Below are 16,369 nucleotides of genomic sequence, written 5' to 3'. Positions count from 1 at the left end.
GCTCTCTTGTCCCTCTGCAGCTGACATATCCTGAATCGCAATAAAATCACAGTATCAAATTGCTATACAGATAGAATTGTGAGAATCGCAATACATATCATATCAGCACCTAAGTATATTAATAATATCCTTTCATGAAGTCCATGGCAATTCCCAGCCCTACTATAAACTCAACAGCCGAGTCTGATCGGCCCACAACGACCGCTGACAACGCTCCTGAAATAATCATAATTTGCATTAACGGTATTATGCCACTGAGGAGCCAACATACAGTACACTGTGCCTTGGCTACTGTACCCAGATCTACTGCTTATCCAATCAACACGCATGTAAATGTGAAAAAGTCCAGAGCTCACAGCGTTTATACTCCATCATTAACAAGGTAGCCTGCAGAGTCACTAAAGCAGTCACTACTACAGCAGAGTCACTAAAGCAGTCACTACTACAGCAGAGTCACTAAAGCAGTCACTACTACAGCAGAGTCACTAAAGCAGTCACTACTACAGCAGAGTCACTAAAGCAGTCACTACTACAGCAGAGTCACTAAAGCAGTCACTACTACAGCAGAGTCACTAAAGCAGTCACTACTACAGCAGAGTCACTAAAGCAGTCACTACTACAGCAGAGTCACTAAAGCAGTCACTACTACAGCAGAGTCACTAAAGCAGTCACTACTACAGCAGAGTCACTAAAGCAGTCACTACTACAGCAGTCACTAAAGCTGTCAGGATCTCAGCTAGCAAGGTCAGTCATTTTGTGGGACAACAGTTGTATTTATTGGCTTTTCATTTTATTTTAAATTGGCTAAAAGCCAGCTAACGGAAACCCTGGCCCCATGTCTTACCAGACAGAGAGAGAGACCATGTCAACAGCCTCTGATAAGGGACCCCTCTCTCCTCCTCTCTGTTTCTTTCTCTCTCTATGCCCCTCTCTCTAACCATCCGTCTCTCCGTGTCACAAAGTCTCTCTGTCTCCCTCTTCTCTGATAAGAGCCTTCTCTTTCCCTCTAACCTTGACAAAAATAGTGCAGGGATCAGGACACACAACACAAGATTGTGTCTAGTAGACTATCAGGCAGTGTCAGGGAGGCCTGTATATTGTGTTGCTGTTCTTACAGTAGTGTGATCCCCATGGCTCAGAGGAACGCGAGAGTGGAAGAGAGAAAGACCCTTTGGTTCCTCTGAGTTGTCCTCCAGGCATCGCTGTGTTTGATCAGAACAGGCAGGTGGTGGAAATATACCCTTTCAAAAACAGGACTTTGTGTCCATTTAGGACTAAGAACCACATCAATCTGTCAGGAAACAATGTCAATGCCCTGTAGGTGGTGTTGGGTAATGTAAGTGGTATCGTTTCATTACCTGCAGGTGGTATTGGGTAATGTAAGTGGTATCGTTTCATTACCTGCAGGTGGTGTTGGGTAATGTAAGTGGTATCGTTTCATTACCTGCAGGTGGTATTGGGTAATGTAAGTGGTATCGTTTCATTACCTGCAGGTGGTGTTGGGTAATGTAAGTGGTATCGTTTCATCACCTGTAGGTGGTGTTGGGTAATCTAAGTGGTATCGTTTCATCACCTGTAGGTGGTGTTGGGTAATCTAAGTGGTATCGTTTCATTACCTGTAGGTGGTGTTGGGTAATCTAAGTGGTATCGTTTCATTACCTGTAGGTGGTGTTGGGTAATCTAAGTGGTATCGTTTAAGTGGTATCGTTTCATTACCTGTAGGTGGTGTTGGGTAATGTAAGTGGTATCGTTTCATTACCTGTAGGTGGTGTTGGGTAATCTAAGTGGTATCGTTTCATTACCTGTAGGTGGTGTTGGGTAATCTAAGTGGTATCGTTTCATTACCTGTAGGTGGTGTTGGGTAATCTAAGTGGTATCGTTTCATTACCTGTAGGTGGTGTTGGGTAATCTAAGTGGTATCGTTTCATTACCTGTAGGTGGTGTTGGGTAATCTAAGTGGTATCGTTTCATTACCTGTAGGTGGTGTTGGGTAATGTAAGTGGTATCGTTTCATTACCTGTAGGTGGTGTTGGGTAATGTAAGTGGTATCGTTTCATCACCTGTAGGTGGTGTTGGGTAATCTAAGTGGTATCGTTTCATTACCTGTAGGTGGTGTTGGGTAATCTAAGTGGTATCGTTTCATTACCTGTAGGTAGTGTTGGGTACGTATACATCCCTGGGGGGGAACTCCAGTATCTCTCTGGTGGGTCGAACCCTGCTGTCTGGGTAGGGCTTGACCTGCTGGAGGTCAGGGGTCAAGCAGTAGTGGGGGTTCTCTGGGGCCGGGGATATGTCGATCTTCAGCTGGGCTGGAGGAACAAGACAGCATCGACACGACATCAACACACAGACCTCACCTAAAACACGTTTCTCAGGCCAGACGTAGTCTTACGCTAGCTGCTAGCTCAGATTTAAGTCCGTCTGGGGAAACTACAAAGCCCCTTAAACTCATTTATATGACAATATAAAATCAGAAGATCTTTGTTGAAGCACTGGTGGTGGTGTACCTGTGATTGGCCTCAGTCTCCTCAGCACTGAAGACGGCCTCCTCATGTCAGCCAGGAACTTATACAGGTCCTCATCACTCAGTCTGTCTCCCTCCTGACAAAAATGAACATACCAAAACAAAAGTCAGTTCAGTTTGTGAGGCGAGTAGCAAAGTGTGGTGTGTGTAGACGTGTAGTGTATGTATTGACCTGTTTGAAGAAATTGGTGACGGTGAGGGTTGCAGGTCTGAAGCTGGTCAGGCTACATGATTCCTCTCCACTGGTGGTTCTCTCTAATGAGCGCCGTCCGCCGATACTAGAGTTCCTCCTCTCAGACCACGACCCTTTCCTCTCTGGGTCGGGCGTCAGCAGAAAGTCACACCCAGGGTCAGAGTTATAGATTCATCATGACGTCACAAGGTCAAACGTAATACTCTCATAAGGTCATATAGACGCCCCTCTACATTCAATGGTCTGTTTAATTTCATGTGATCAAAAGTTGAACTGAGTAGACAGGAGTCCCAGCACTGACCTGCCCTTGTGGTGTTTAATACCACCCAGTCCAACTTTATTGATCCCCCAGGGTTCTCACCTGGAAGTCCCATCTCCAGCTCAGTGTCTCTCTCCAGACTGCCGGCGCTGTTCACAATGTTCATCAGGTGGATGGCTGTCCAGGCGAAGGGCATCCGGTACCGACCCAGACGTGTGCAGAATTGCTCCGACTGGCTCCGCAACTTGTCCAACTTTTCTTTGTTCTATATATGGTAGGAGAAACAAATACATCTGCCTCAATCTGTTTGGAGATCTACCCATCAACATCGACCACTGATGTCAGTCTATTGTTCATTTGACCATCAGATTGAGAAGGATCTTACTTTGGCTGCATCAGACTCTTTGAAGACCATGTACGGTTCTGCACATTCTCCTATGTCTCCCTGCTGCAACACCTTCTCCAGCTGGGGACAGTCAACACAGGAGGGGTTATCAGTCACTACCCCAACACAGCCAGACAGACACAGGTGATGCTGATCCATGGGAGAGGAAGTCATGTGTGGCTCTGTTGTCTCCATTTTGCTTCCCTCTCACTATATTTGTAAAGTGTATTGACAGTTGAGACCCTGTGATGATTGACATTGATTTGACTTACCTGTATGACGAGGAAGACATCCTGGGAGGGGTATGTAATGGAGAAAATTGCGGAGCGGGCGAGAGTAGAGATGGCGGCTGTCTGGATGTGGGGGCGCAGCATCCCTTTAGTCTGCTCTGAGTTCAGGTCAAAGAAGAAGTTTTCCGATATCTGACAGAGACAGACACATAAGCATTATACTAAAATACTGTAAATGACAGACAGACTAATATTTGTATTGTAGGCTACCAGCTCGGGGCGGCAGGTAGCCTAGTGGTTAGAGGCGGGTAGCCTAGTGGTTAGAGGCGGGTAGCCTAGTGGTTAGAGGCGGGTAGCCTAGTGGTTAGAGGCGGGTAGCCTAGTGGTTAGAGGCGGGTAGCCTAGTGGTTAGAGGCGGGTAGCCTAGTGGTTAGAGCGTTGGACTAGTAACCGAAAGGTTGCTGGATCGAATCCCCAAGCTGACAAGGTAAAAATCTTTCGTTCTGCCCCTGAACAATACAGTTAACCCACTGTTCCTAGGCAGTCATTGAAAATAATGTATTCTTAACCGACTTGCGTAGTTAATTAAAGATGAAATTAAAAATAAATGTAAAAACTGAGGGCTCTCCATTATCACACGTATGCATGTGACTGAACCTTAGTGTGTCTCTTCACAGTCCCAGTTGTTCCAAAAGGTATATTTTTACCGTTTTTGAAATGTGATTCTATTGCTTGTATTAATTATCTGATGTGAAATAGAGTAGTCATGGCTCTATGTAGTACTGTGCGCCTCCCATAGTCTGTTCTGGACTTGTGGATCGTGAAGATACCTCTGGTGGCATGTCTTGCGGGGTATGCATGGGTGCTAGTATTTTAAAACAGACAGCTCGGTACATTCAGCTTGTCAACACCTCTTGCAAAAACAAATAATGATTAACAACCACACTGTCTGCTGGTCCTGAAGTGTGGTTCTGATTGAGAAATAAGTTGCACTATTCAATACCACATCTTACAAATAAAAATGTTCCTTACTGTAAATTGACTGAGAAGTCACATGGAAGACTGGGCGACTTGAGAGCAGAAACTTGACTTTTTTTAACAACAGTTACTTCTACCCTCTAGTGTTTATTGGGAATGAGAAAGGATTGAGTGGAGAGTCACTCATATAGATATATGGTACGATTTATAGAGCATTCAAACAAGGACAACAGGCCCAATAGACACTTTTATAGCCCAGTCATCTAGTTCACATGGACTTTAAATGGTTTTTCAGAGACTGACCCAACAACTCAGGGCCGAGTGGCATTGAGGAAAACACAACAACTTACCTTTCTCTTTTCCTTGACATCATATAAGGCCAAACAGGCGAATATGGGCTCAATTTCAATCTCAAACCTTCAAGGGGAAAAAGGATTGGGTCAGCAGAAGGCAGGTAAAAAGACAGTTAAAAGGCTTTGTAAAGGCTGTGTGTGTGTGTGTGTCCTCCACTTACTTCAAGGACAAGCACTTGACGAGTAGCCTCTGGCCAAAATGTTCCTTCGGGACGTCAGGCACACAGTGGCGCTCTATGGGTTCTTCCTGAGGACGCAGATCCAAATGATAATTATAGGAAAACCATGAACATAATAACAGTTATTGGAATGTACTGTGATGGAGCCCTGTATCTAAGGAAATAAATCACACATCATCATCATGTGAAATCAGTAGCGCGTGCTTCATGACTGTGCATAGCTTTACAAAGCCATATTAGACTGTGGTAATAGCATTACCATGGAAGATGATATGCATTAATGTGAGGAGACAGACATGCACTACGCCAAAGCAACAGCTGGCCTGACACTTCTAAAGATACTATCTGGAGGACGGTGTGTGTGTGTCTATACCTCATCGAGGGCGGGGTGCAGGGCGAAGAGCTCACGGTGGCGGTGGGACTTGCGGTGCTCCTCATTGTGGCGGTCTATCTCCTCATTGGGGGCCCGGTCAAGCAGGTGGGGCAGGACGGCGTCAGGGACAGAGTTCTTCAGGTCAAAGATACTACAGGCCCAACTGCCACGCGGGGTGTCATCTATGGACATGGACCTACGCTTCAGATCATCCTGGAAGACGACAGAAAAACACAGGTCAGGGACAAAACATAAGACAAAATATGAAGCGTAAGACGGCCGCCCCGCTGCTACGGGTTCCCCTCGTCAACCGCCCCGCTGCTACGGGTTCCCCTCGTCAACCGCCCCGCTGCTACGGGTTCCCCTCGTCAACCGCCCCGCTGCTACGGGTTCCCCTCGTCAACCGCCCCGCTGCTACGGGGGTTCCCCTCGTCAACCGCCCCGCTGCTACGGGTTCCCTCGTCAACCGCCCCGCTGCTACGGGTTCCCTCGTCAACCGCCCCGCTGCTACGGGTTCCCTCGTCAACCGCCCCGCTGCTACGGGTTCCCTCGTCAACCGCCCCGCTGCTACGGGTTCCCTCCAACCGCCCCGCTGCTACGGGTTCCCTCGTCAACCGCCCCGCTGCTACGGGTTCCCTCGCCAACCGCCCCGCTGCTACGGGTTCCCTCGTCAACCGCCCCGCTGCTACGGGTTCCCTCGTCAACCGCCCCGCTGCTACGGGTTCCCTCGTCAACCGCCCCGCTGCTACGGGTTCCCTCGTCAACCGCCCCTGCTACGGGTTACCTCGTCAACGGGTTCCCTCGTCAACCGGGCCCCCGTTGCTACGGGTTCCCTCGTCAACCGCCCCCATTGCTACGGGTTCCTCGTCAACCGCCCCGCTGCTACGGGTTCCCTCGTCAACCGCCCCGCTGCTACGGGTCGTCAACCGCCCCCGCCTACGGGTTCCTCCCGGGTTCCCTCGTCCCGCCCCGCTGCTACGGGTTCCCTCAACCGCCCCGCTGCTACGGGTTCCTCAACCGCCCGCTGCTACGGGTTCCCCGTCAACCGCCCCCCGGGTTCCCTCGTCAACCGCCCCGCTGCTACGGGCTCAACCGCCCCGCTGCTACGCTACGGGGTTCCCTCACCGCCCGTTGCTACGGGTTACTCAACCGCCCCGTTGCTACGGGTTACCCAACCGCCCCGTTGCTACGGGTTACCTCGTCAACCGCCCCGTTGCTACGGGTTACCTCAACCGCCCCGTTGCTACGGGTTACCTCAACCGCCCCGTCAACCGCCCGCCCCATTGCTACGGGTTACCTCGTCAACCGCCCCATTGCTACGGGTTACCTCGGGTTCAACCGCCCCCACGGGTTCCTTGCTACGGGTTACGGGTTTACCGCCCCCTGCTACGGGTTCCTCCAACCGCCCCCATTGCTACGGGTTACCTCGTCAACCGCCCCATTGCTACGGGTTACCTCGTCAACCGCCCCATTGCTACGGGTTACCTCGTCAACCGCCCCATTGCTACGGGTTACCTCGTCAACCGCCCCATTGCTACGGGTTACCTCGTCAACCGCCCCATTGCTACGGGTTACCTCGTCAACCGCCCCATTGCTACGGGTTACCTGGTCGTCCTGGTAAGTGCTAACGTCTGGCATCTCATCGGCCTCAAACACCTGTTTGGGCAGGCCTTTCTGCCTCTCCTTCTGCCTGTCCAGGGTGTTAGGGTTAAATCCTGTACCAAGCTTATGGTATCTGTTGAAATAAGCAGAACAGAACATGAATGTTAAGCTAAATAACTAGTAGCTATGTGTTAAAATGTTTTAAATTGGGGGTGTTAAAGTTGAATGAATTGGTCTTATAAATGGAAAAGCTCCTTAAATAACAGAGAGGAGCCTTACTTTCTGTTGACGATGGCCCAGTCCTCAGTGTAGGACCTGACACAATCTCTGACGTGGGCGTCATTGTCCCTGGAACACAAAGAGACACAGCATTTCACAGTACCGGTTTCAGTTTCAATACCAGGGGTGTATTCATTGAAGTTAAACGTTCAGATAGAAACGCAATCAATAAAGCAAACGCAATGACCTATTTTACCTGACAAATACCCATTTCTGTCAGTTCACGTCTGTTTAGAGAACACATTTATATCTTACCAGACCCCAGGCTGCAGCCATCAGACACCATCAACAGACAGTGTTAAATCAATAGCGCTAATGAATCGCTATACTGCAGCAAATGTCCTGTCTGTATAGAGCACGGTAGCAACAGCAGCCATAGTAATATAATTAATAAAACCTAACCCTGGCAATGTGACTGGTAAACTCATGGGCTGCCTGGTATTGTGATGCATAATTTCCATGGTAATGTAGAACTTTCATTTAAAATTATGCTAACCAATGTGGCTCATGCAGTGGAATGTATTTTTTGTCTTGTCAGCTGAGATTATTCAACAAATCATAGCACAGATTGATGGGTACACTTCCTGCTTTGCCTCTACGAGTACACTTGCAATGGCCGCCAGTCCACCCATTATACCGTCATTGACTTTTCCCGACGCCCGTTCTATTCATTCTATTTCTATTAGAGGTCGCCCGATTATTAATTTTCAATGCCGATACCGATACAGATTATTGTAGGACAAAAAAAGACAATACCAATTAATCAGCTGATTTTTAAATGTATTTGTAATAATGACAATTACAACAATACTGAATTAACACTTACTTTAACTTAATATAATACATCAATAAAAATAAATTTAGCCTCAAATAAATAATGAAACATGTTCAATTTGGTTTAAATAATGCAAAAACAAAGTGTTGGAGAAGAAAGTAAAAGTGCAATATGTGCCATGTAAAAAAATCTAACGTTTCAGTTCCTTGCTCAGAACATATGAAAGCTGGTGGTTCCTTTTAACATGAGTCTTCAATATTCCCAGGTAAGAAGTTTTAGGTTGTAGTTATTTTGGAATTATAGGACTATTTCGTATACCTTTGGCTATTGGATGTTTTTATAGGCACTTTAGTAGGCACTTTAGTATTGCCAGTGTAACAGTATAGCTGCCGTACCTCTCCTCGCTCTTCCCTGGGCTCGAACCAGGAACACAACGACAACAGCCACACCCGAAGCAGCGTTACCCATGCAGAGCAAGGGGAACAACTACTCCAAGTCTCAGAGTGACGTTTGAAACGCTAAATGCTACTAGCTAGCCATTTCACATGGGTTACACCAGCCTAATCTCGGGAGTTGATAGGCTTGAAGTCATAAACAGCAGAGCTGCTGGCAAAACGCACGAAAGTGCTGTTTGAATGAATACTTATGAGCCTGCTGGTGCCTACCATCGCTCAATCAGGCTGCTGAAACAAATCAGACTTAATTATAACATAACACACAGAAATGTGAGCCATAGGTCATTAATATGGTCGAATCCGGAAACTATCATCTCGAAAACAAGACATTTATTCTTTCAGTGAAATACGGAACCGTTACGTATTTTATCTAACGGGTGGCATCCATCAGTTTAAATATTCCTGTTACATTGCACAACCTTCAATGTTATGTCATAATTACATAAAATTCTGGCAAATTAGGCGGCCCAAACTGTTGCATATACACTGACTCTGCGTGCAATGAACGCAAGAGAAGTGACACAATTTCACCTGGTTAATATTGCCTGCTAACCTGGATTTCTTTTAGCTAAATATGCAGGTTGAAAAATATATACTTCTGTGTATTGATTTTAAGAAAGGCATTGGTGTTTATGGTTAGGTACACATTGGAGCAACAACAGTCCTTTTTCACGAATGCGCACTGCATCGATTATATGCAACACAGGACACGCTGCATAAACTAGTAATAGCCTCCCGGGTGGCACAGTGGTTAAGGGTGCTGGCGCTGCAGAGACTCTGGGTTCGCGCCCAGGCTCTGTCGTAACCGGGAGGGCTTGGTCGGTAGGGATGTCCTTGTCTCATCGCGCACCAGCGACTCCTGTGGCTGGCCGGGCGCAGTGTGCGCTAACCAAGGTTGCTAGGTGCACGGTGTTTCCTCCGACACATTGGTGTGGCTGGCTTCCGGGTTGGATGCGCGCTGTGTTAAGAAGCAGTGCGGCTTGGTTGGGTTGTGTATCGGAGGATGCATGACTTTCAACCTTTGTCTCTCCCGAGCCCGTACGGGAGTTGTAGCTATAAGATATATATAAAAATAAAAAATAGATAAACTAGTAATATCAACCAACCAGTTAGCTAGTGATTATGATTGATTGTTATTTGATTGTTATCACGCTGCCAAGCTTACCCTAGTAAAACTGACTATCCTACCGATCCTCGACTTCGGCGATGTCATCTACAAAATGGCTTCCAACACTCTACTCAGCAAACTGGATGCAGTCTATCACAGTGCCATCCGTTTTGTCACTAAAGCACCTTATACCACCCACCACTGCGACTTGTATGCTCTAGTCGGCTGGCCCTCACTACATATTCGTCGCCAGACCCACTGGCTCCAGGTCATCTACAAGTCCATGCTAGGTAAAGCTCCGCCTTATCTCAGTTCACTGGTCACGATGGCGACACCCATCCGTAGCACGCGCTCCAGCAGATGTATCTCACTGATCATCCCTAAAGCCAACACCTCATTTGGCCGCCTTTCGTTCCAGTACTCTGCTGCCTGTGACTGGAACGAATTGCAAAAATCGCTGAAGTTGGAGACTTTTATCTCCCTCTCCAACTTCAAACATCAGCTATCCGAGCAGCTAACCGATCGCTGCAGCTGTACATAGTCTATAGGTAAATAGCTCACCCTTTTTCACCTACCTCATTCCATACTGTTTTTATACTGTTTTTATTTATTTACTTTTCTGCTCTTTTGCACACCAATATCTCTACCTGTACATGCCCATCTGATCATTTATCACTCCAGTGTTAATCTGCAAAATTGTATTATTCGCCTACCTCCTCATGCCTTTTGCACACATTGTATATAGACTGCCCATTTTTTTCTACTGTGTTATTGACTTGCTAATTGTTTACTCCATGTGTAACTCTGTGTTGTCTGTTCACACTGCTATGCTTTATCTTGGCCAGGTCGCAGTTGCAAATGAGAACTTGTTCTCAACTAGCCTACCTGGTTAAATAAAGGTGAAATAAAAAAATAAATAAAAAATTATAAGATAAGTTTAATGCTGCATTCGTGTAACAGGCGGGCTCCTCGTGAGGCAGGTGGGTAGAGCGTTGGACTAGTAACCGAAAGGTTGCAAGATTGAATCCTTGAGCTGACAAGGCAATTCTATAGACGCCGTAAAGTAGTCGATGGAATGCAGACATTCCACTGACCAGATTGTAAAATCAGGTTTGTTGAATGTGCACCAAAGTGGATATTCATCAAATCCATTATGATTTAGGGAATTGTAACAGGCCCACAATGTGGTTACTTAAGTCCAATTTTGATATATTTGTTTGTTTTTGCTGCATAACATGCAAAAGTGGTCCTTTTTCAGGTTTAGAAGAAGTGACTGCTAAATGCTAACTCCTGTTCGTATAAGCTGGTTAGCATAGCTAAACATAGTGTGAAATACACATAAACAATAGCCTAAATGAAGGCTAATCTTGCTGGAGGGTAATAGTGTTAAGTGATAATTCCCCCACGTGTTTCCATAGCAATTGAATTGTTTTTGTCGGGTTCAATTTTTTATTTTTACTGCATCTATGTGACTCACGCCAAAATCAGATCAGCTTTATTCATTGGGTAAATCAATGTGTCTAAATCAGGTTAGAGGATAGGAGGAGTAACATCCATTTGCTGTACTAGAGTTAGTTAGACCTGATGTAGCCCTACTTCTATAGCTAGAGGGCCCCGACAACATCTCTACTGATAATACAGACTCTACTGGTTCAGTAAGGTGCTTTCCCCAGCCTTCCTGATGAGGTATATCCCCACCAAGCTCCAGCAGTTGGACAGATGTGGAGTGTTACAGTGGGGTTTTCCAGTTTGGTCAGGGTTTTCATTTGAGGGGTTATGAGCTTTTGAGGTACACTGTACTTTTTCCCCATTTTCTTCTTTTTTTTTGTAGTGTAAAGCAATTTGTGACAACTGTATGTAAAAAGAGCTTTATAAATACATTTTATTGGTTGATTAAGCTGATTGATGGTCTTCAGTACCAACTCTAACCCAGCCAGTCGAGCCGTCCCCAGCAGCACCTACCCTTCCTCAGGCACGGCCTGTCCCACGGTACGACACTCTCTGGGGGTGTATACCACTTCGATGTCATCCGGGGGGAAATCGATAAGGTCCCTCAGGGGGCCCGACTCGATGATGGGGGGATGGGTGATGAGGTACTCCTCAAAGTCCACCGGCTCCACCGCCTCTGTGAGAGGAACCTGGAAACAGAGAGGAAAGGCTGTGTGAGTGAGTGCCAATTCAGAACTTAATAGGACTGCCTATGAAACTGGGTTAGCTGCCAAAAATAAATAATCCCCAAAAAATCGAGCTGGATTACTAGCAAAGAAATGTGGCTTTGATGCATGTCACAAGACAAGTTCTAGCCCTGGAACCTTTTTAAAACAAATCAAAACTTTCAGGGAACCGTATATTTTATATTGGCAGACAGACACTTTGGATTACTGAGGAAATGCTCACAACCCTGATGTAACTGGAAAAGCAAGTCCTGGCAAGCAAACCACCTCAGGCATAGTAGAATGGCTTTATAGGTTTGCTTCTGTCTATTTCTAAAAACAAAGCACCCCGGGGGAGTCTAATTCCTCACTAAGTTCAGTTAAAGCTTTTGGGGGGAATTTAGACCACAATCCGTTCACAGTTTAATTAAACAGTCAGCTTTAGCCTAATTAAGGATGGTTATTTGCTCCTTCAGCTCAGCGGTAGTCGGAACTAGGGAGAGGACACCAATTAGGGCTGTATTATTTTGGCACAAGGTCGCTAAAAGTCAATGGGCTGCCTCAGCAAACACTTACTGGTGGCGTGGGACAGGCCGTGTAGTCCCTGACCACACTATAATAGGGGTGAGAGGGTGTGAAGAATGGACCTTAACTGTTAGCAGATACACTCCAACCCTATTTCCCTCCCTGAACACCAAGATGCATTGTGTGTAGGTACTTACGGTGTTGCTGGCGGCGGCACCCACGTTGAGGTTCTTGAGGAGCTGTGGGGAGCCCCCATACTGACCAGCGATCTGTTTTCTCACCTCGGCTGCTACAGTTCTGCAGGGAAGAGAGGGAGAAGCTTAGCAGTGAATTGTCAAGCTGTTGTGTTACATCATGCCAAACAGGTAACAGACTCAGATAAAAGATGTAGGCCTATAGCTTGTGTCTATATTTCTTATCTATTCCATCTAGGCTTTGCTTATATTCAACACAGTCATAGATGATGCCTCCAGGCTGCTTACGGTAAAGCCATCTTATACACGAGTTTGAAAAGGGCAAGCGAAAGACAGGGCAGTGTGTAAGCGGAATACGTTATTAGAGAAGACCATTAACTGCAGTGCTCTGGTCACTCCACAGGTCAGGTACAGTAGTCAAGTCCAGCAGTTCTGTTGTGCGCCAAACATTACTATTATGGTCCCTGCTGTGGCTCAGGGCTCTCTCTCCCTGGCCCTGCTGATGGCCTTACTGCCCCCTCTGATACGGCACTATATCACTACACAGAGGAGAGAGAACAAATAAAATTCCCTGGACCTCCGTCAGCAACACAAAGCGCTTGGCTAGGCAACTGCTGCTGACTGACTGCACCACTCTGTGCGCCTTTAAATCACAGCCACCATCAAAACCCCTCCTCATACCCTTGAACAAAACAACTACGCAGCACTAGCCCAGGGAGGGAGGCACAAACAAACAACAAATTACAAAATGTCACATGAGGAACTTTAAGAGATGGAGAGAGGGATGAGAGGGTGACCAGAGGCAGGTTAGGTCAGAGAAAAAGTAACAGGCAGCTAGGCCAATAACATGAATGCATTTCTGAATCTCAGGCATGTGTAAATATAGCGTATAACTTTCCAAGTCAGGAAAGACATTATGATGTAGGCTAGGCCTAGATATACTGGTGGCTACTGCAGTGCTGTCACCTGGATAACAGGCAGATGCACTGAACCAGCTACAATACATAGCACTGTTCTGCTGCTAGGGCTTATACTCAGGACCTTTATTAAGCCTGCCTGGTCACTGCTCCGGACAGAAGAGGAGGAACAGACAGCATGATACAGGCAGGCTAGTGCACTCCTTGCATCATTTGGAACACAAGGTCACCTCATACACACACATCTAAAGCTGCAATATGTAACGTTTTGGACGACCAGAACAAATTCACATAGAAATTTGATTTATAGACCTGTAATTGAAAGTAAAACCAAACTGATAGTAAAGTAATATAACACTGAAAGTAAAGCAAAAACTAAACTTAAATGGGAAACATAGAAAGAGCTAAGAAAAGATTAACCGCTTTTTAGACATGTTTTCAATGAGAATTACAGATGTATACAACACATTCCTATGTGAATTTTGTCAGGTTGCCCAAAAAGTTACATATTGCGGCTTTAAATGCAAAACACAATCAGACATTGTTTTGGCCTGACTTAATGAGAAAGAACTGAAACTCAGTCTCAACTCCAAAGCTGAAAAGGGACTTTGAACAGGCCTCACTGTCTCTAAAGTCTTCCAAAAAGTTTATACTTTTTGAGATGACATTTGGGAAGCAAAGACTGAACAGAAATAATTTTGTTCAGATCAGACAATATACAGAATAGAGCCATACTCCCCCAGTCCTCCTTATAAAAAAAGACAGCCAGACTCACACCAACAACAGAAGACATGATGGATAAAATACCTGCTATTCATAGTCTCATTCTGTCAGTAATTTCTAAATAATACCAGGAGATGTCATCACATCACAGCATTCCAAAAACCCTCACAGATGATCCTTTGGGGGTGATGGGGCTCCTTCATCAAGCATGGAGTTCTGAGCTCAACCATAATGTATGTGTGACTTTTACTATACAGGTGAGTACCAGAAGTCCATTTTTTCAGTCCTAACTTGCAAAATGGCTATTTTAATTTTTAAGGTTAGGTTTAGGGTTAAGGGAAAATAGGATTTTAACGGGGAATCAATTGTTGCTCCCCAAAAAGTCCTCAAGTATAGTATAGTGTGTGAGATTATTCTCTATATAAGGGTCATGTTCATAAATCACTTATTTGTTTCCCCTCTTCTTTATTTGTGCAGACATTCTTGGTAGGCCTATGTACTTTATGTTAACAACAACTGCTTCATAGATTCCTTTTTACACTCATGACTTGGCAAATGTCACAATAATGCAGACACTAGTCGCTCCTAAACTGAAACCAACCCCACAGCCACAATAATCATTATGAATAGGCCTATAATTTGCCTCCTGGCACAGACTGCTGTCCTGTAAACGTGTTTTTTTCTTACCTTTATTTAACTAGACAAGTCAGTTAAGAACAACTTCTTATTTTCAATGACGGCCTAGGAACAGTTCAGGGGCAGAACGACAGATTTGTACCTTGTCAGCTCGGGGATTTGAACTTGCAACCTTTCGGTTACTAGTCCAACTCTCTAACCACTAGGCTGCCGGGCGGCAGGGTGGGGGGACTAAATACTGCTTAAAGGTGTCCTGTTCATGTGCTCTACCTCATACGGTTTAAGTGTGATTTGTGCAACATAATATGACTAGCTACTTTCTGATGATTTGGCAGTTTCAGTTTGACAATTACAATCAATCAACAGTTGGATGTTGTGATTGCTATATCATAAACAAAGCCAAGGGGTAACCAAACTCTTTCTTCGCATGTGAGATATGACCCATTTTCTACTCCAGCTTTAATTCCACTGGCATGCACTGCAAGCAACGGAAATTGACACAAAGCCCTTTGTTCGTTTCAATAGACGTATTAGATCTGAATGCATACATTTAACTGGGGCAGATAGGTTTGATCATGTCGGACTTTTACAGGTAAACTAGTTAACATTCTCCATGGCGATTTTAGCTACTGCATTGTTTGCTACGGTGTCAATGAAGTCTCGTCGATGTGTCAGTGGCAACCACCCAGCCGTAGCCACCAAAGTAGCTCAGCTGTCTAACGTTACTACGGATTTTCTAGTAGTCTACACGCAGTCCAATGAATACTTAACTAAATCCTTGTAAATAAAGATAATGGTTGTAATTGATAGTACGATAGATGTCAAATATATATTTCAAACCCGTATGTATGTAACCGCACGAGACAAAAATAACATTGCGAAAAACGGTTCTCTATGGGCGGGTCACTGGGGCATCTTTGATATGGCTAACGACAGCTAACTTGGATGGATGCTAGCTGGCTGGGCCTTAATTGCGAATGGCTTTGCTTTGAAATGGAACGCAGAGGGCGATAGGTTTTTAAAGATTGAAAACGGCATAGCTTGAACGGGGGACTCTGTCAATGCAATCACTGTAAAAGTTAGAAGTAACTCCCTTACCTGCTGATTTTTTGGGCGAATGCGCGGCGCTCAGCCATAGCTGTAGCCGCTGATGTGCTTGGATTCACAGGCTTTCCACTACTCTCAGCTGCTGGAAAAAAAGAGACTGGGAATAGCCACCGTAAACCTCCTAAAGCAGGCGCACACGAACACACCCTGCCAGAGGTTCGACAGACTGTCGTTGTATGACACCAAAAACGGAATTAATACAAGTGTCATAATGCCGTTTGGCACATATTTACTGTTGAATAAATGTTCATTTTAAAATAGTTTATCACAACCTCACTGGATTCTTGAATTTCATGGAAGTCCCAATACATTGTCTGACTATAAATCATTTATGATAATGGAATGTTTTGGCACCCTAAACGCGAATTGTAAGTAATGGATCAATTAAAAATTAGGTCAGCAACAACAATTTAACTGTGTG

The 16,369-nt window shown here is 45.5% G+C and overlaps 1 protein-coding gene across 13 annotated transcripts in view; it reads right to left on the bottom strand.

Annotated features, from left to right (window-relative positions):
* Positions 1-16,097, bottom strand: part of dock7 (dedicator of cytokinesis 7) — a 78,146-nt gene extending 62,049 nt beyond the window's left edge. For all 13 annotated transcript variants that reach the window (XM_052462699.1, XM_052462690.1, XM_052462691.1 and 10 more), the window contains exons 1-14: positions 15,940-16,097; positions 12,569-12,668; positions 11,656-11,831; positions 7,356-7,424; positions 7,080-7,209; positions 5,475-5,687; positions 5,084-5,169; positions 4,920-4,986; positions 3,634-3,783; positions 3,362-3,442; positions 3,079-3,241; positions 2,697-2,839; positions 2,508-2,601; positions 2,147-2,309 (exon numbers count right to left, since the gene is read on the bottom strand). In XM_052462699.1, the coding sequence (XP_052318659.1) occupies positions 2,147-2,309; positions 2,508-2,601; positions 2,697-2,839; positions 3,079-3,241; positions 3,362-3,442; positions 3,634-3,783; positions 4,920-4,986; positions 5,084-5,169; positions 5,475-5,687; positions 7,080-7,209; positions 7,356-7,424; positions 11,656-11,831; positions 12,569-12,668; positions 15,940-15,977 (1,673 nt within the window). In that variant the 5' untranslated portion in view covers positions 15,978-16,097. The remainder of the gene's footprint in view (positions 1-2,146; positions 2,310-2,507; positions 2,602-2,696; positions 2,840-3,078; positions 3,242-3,361; positions 3,443-3,633; positions 3,784-4,919; positions 4,987-5,083; positions 5,170-5,474; positions 5,688-7,079; positions 7,210-7,355; positions 7,425-11,655; positions 11,832-12,568; positions 12,669-15,939) is intronic.
* Between the last annotated feature and the right edge of the window lie 272 nt (positions 16,098-16,369).

The sequence above is a fragment of the Oncorhynchus keta genome, chromosome 1, assembly GCF_023373465.1.
Source record: "Oncorhynchus keta strain PuntledgeMale-10-30-2019 chromosome 1, Oket_V2, whole genome shotgun sequence".
NCBI lineage: Eukaryota > Metazoa > Chordata > Actinopteri > Salmoniformes > Salmonidae > Oncorhynchus > Oncorhynchus keta.
This window is presented reverse-complemented; position numbering and strand designations above follow the sequence as displayed.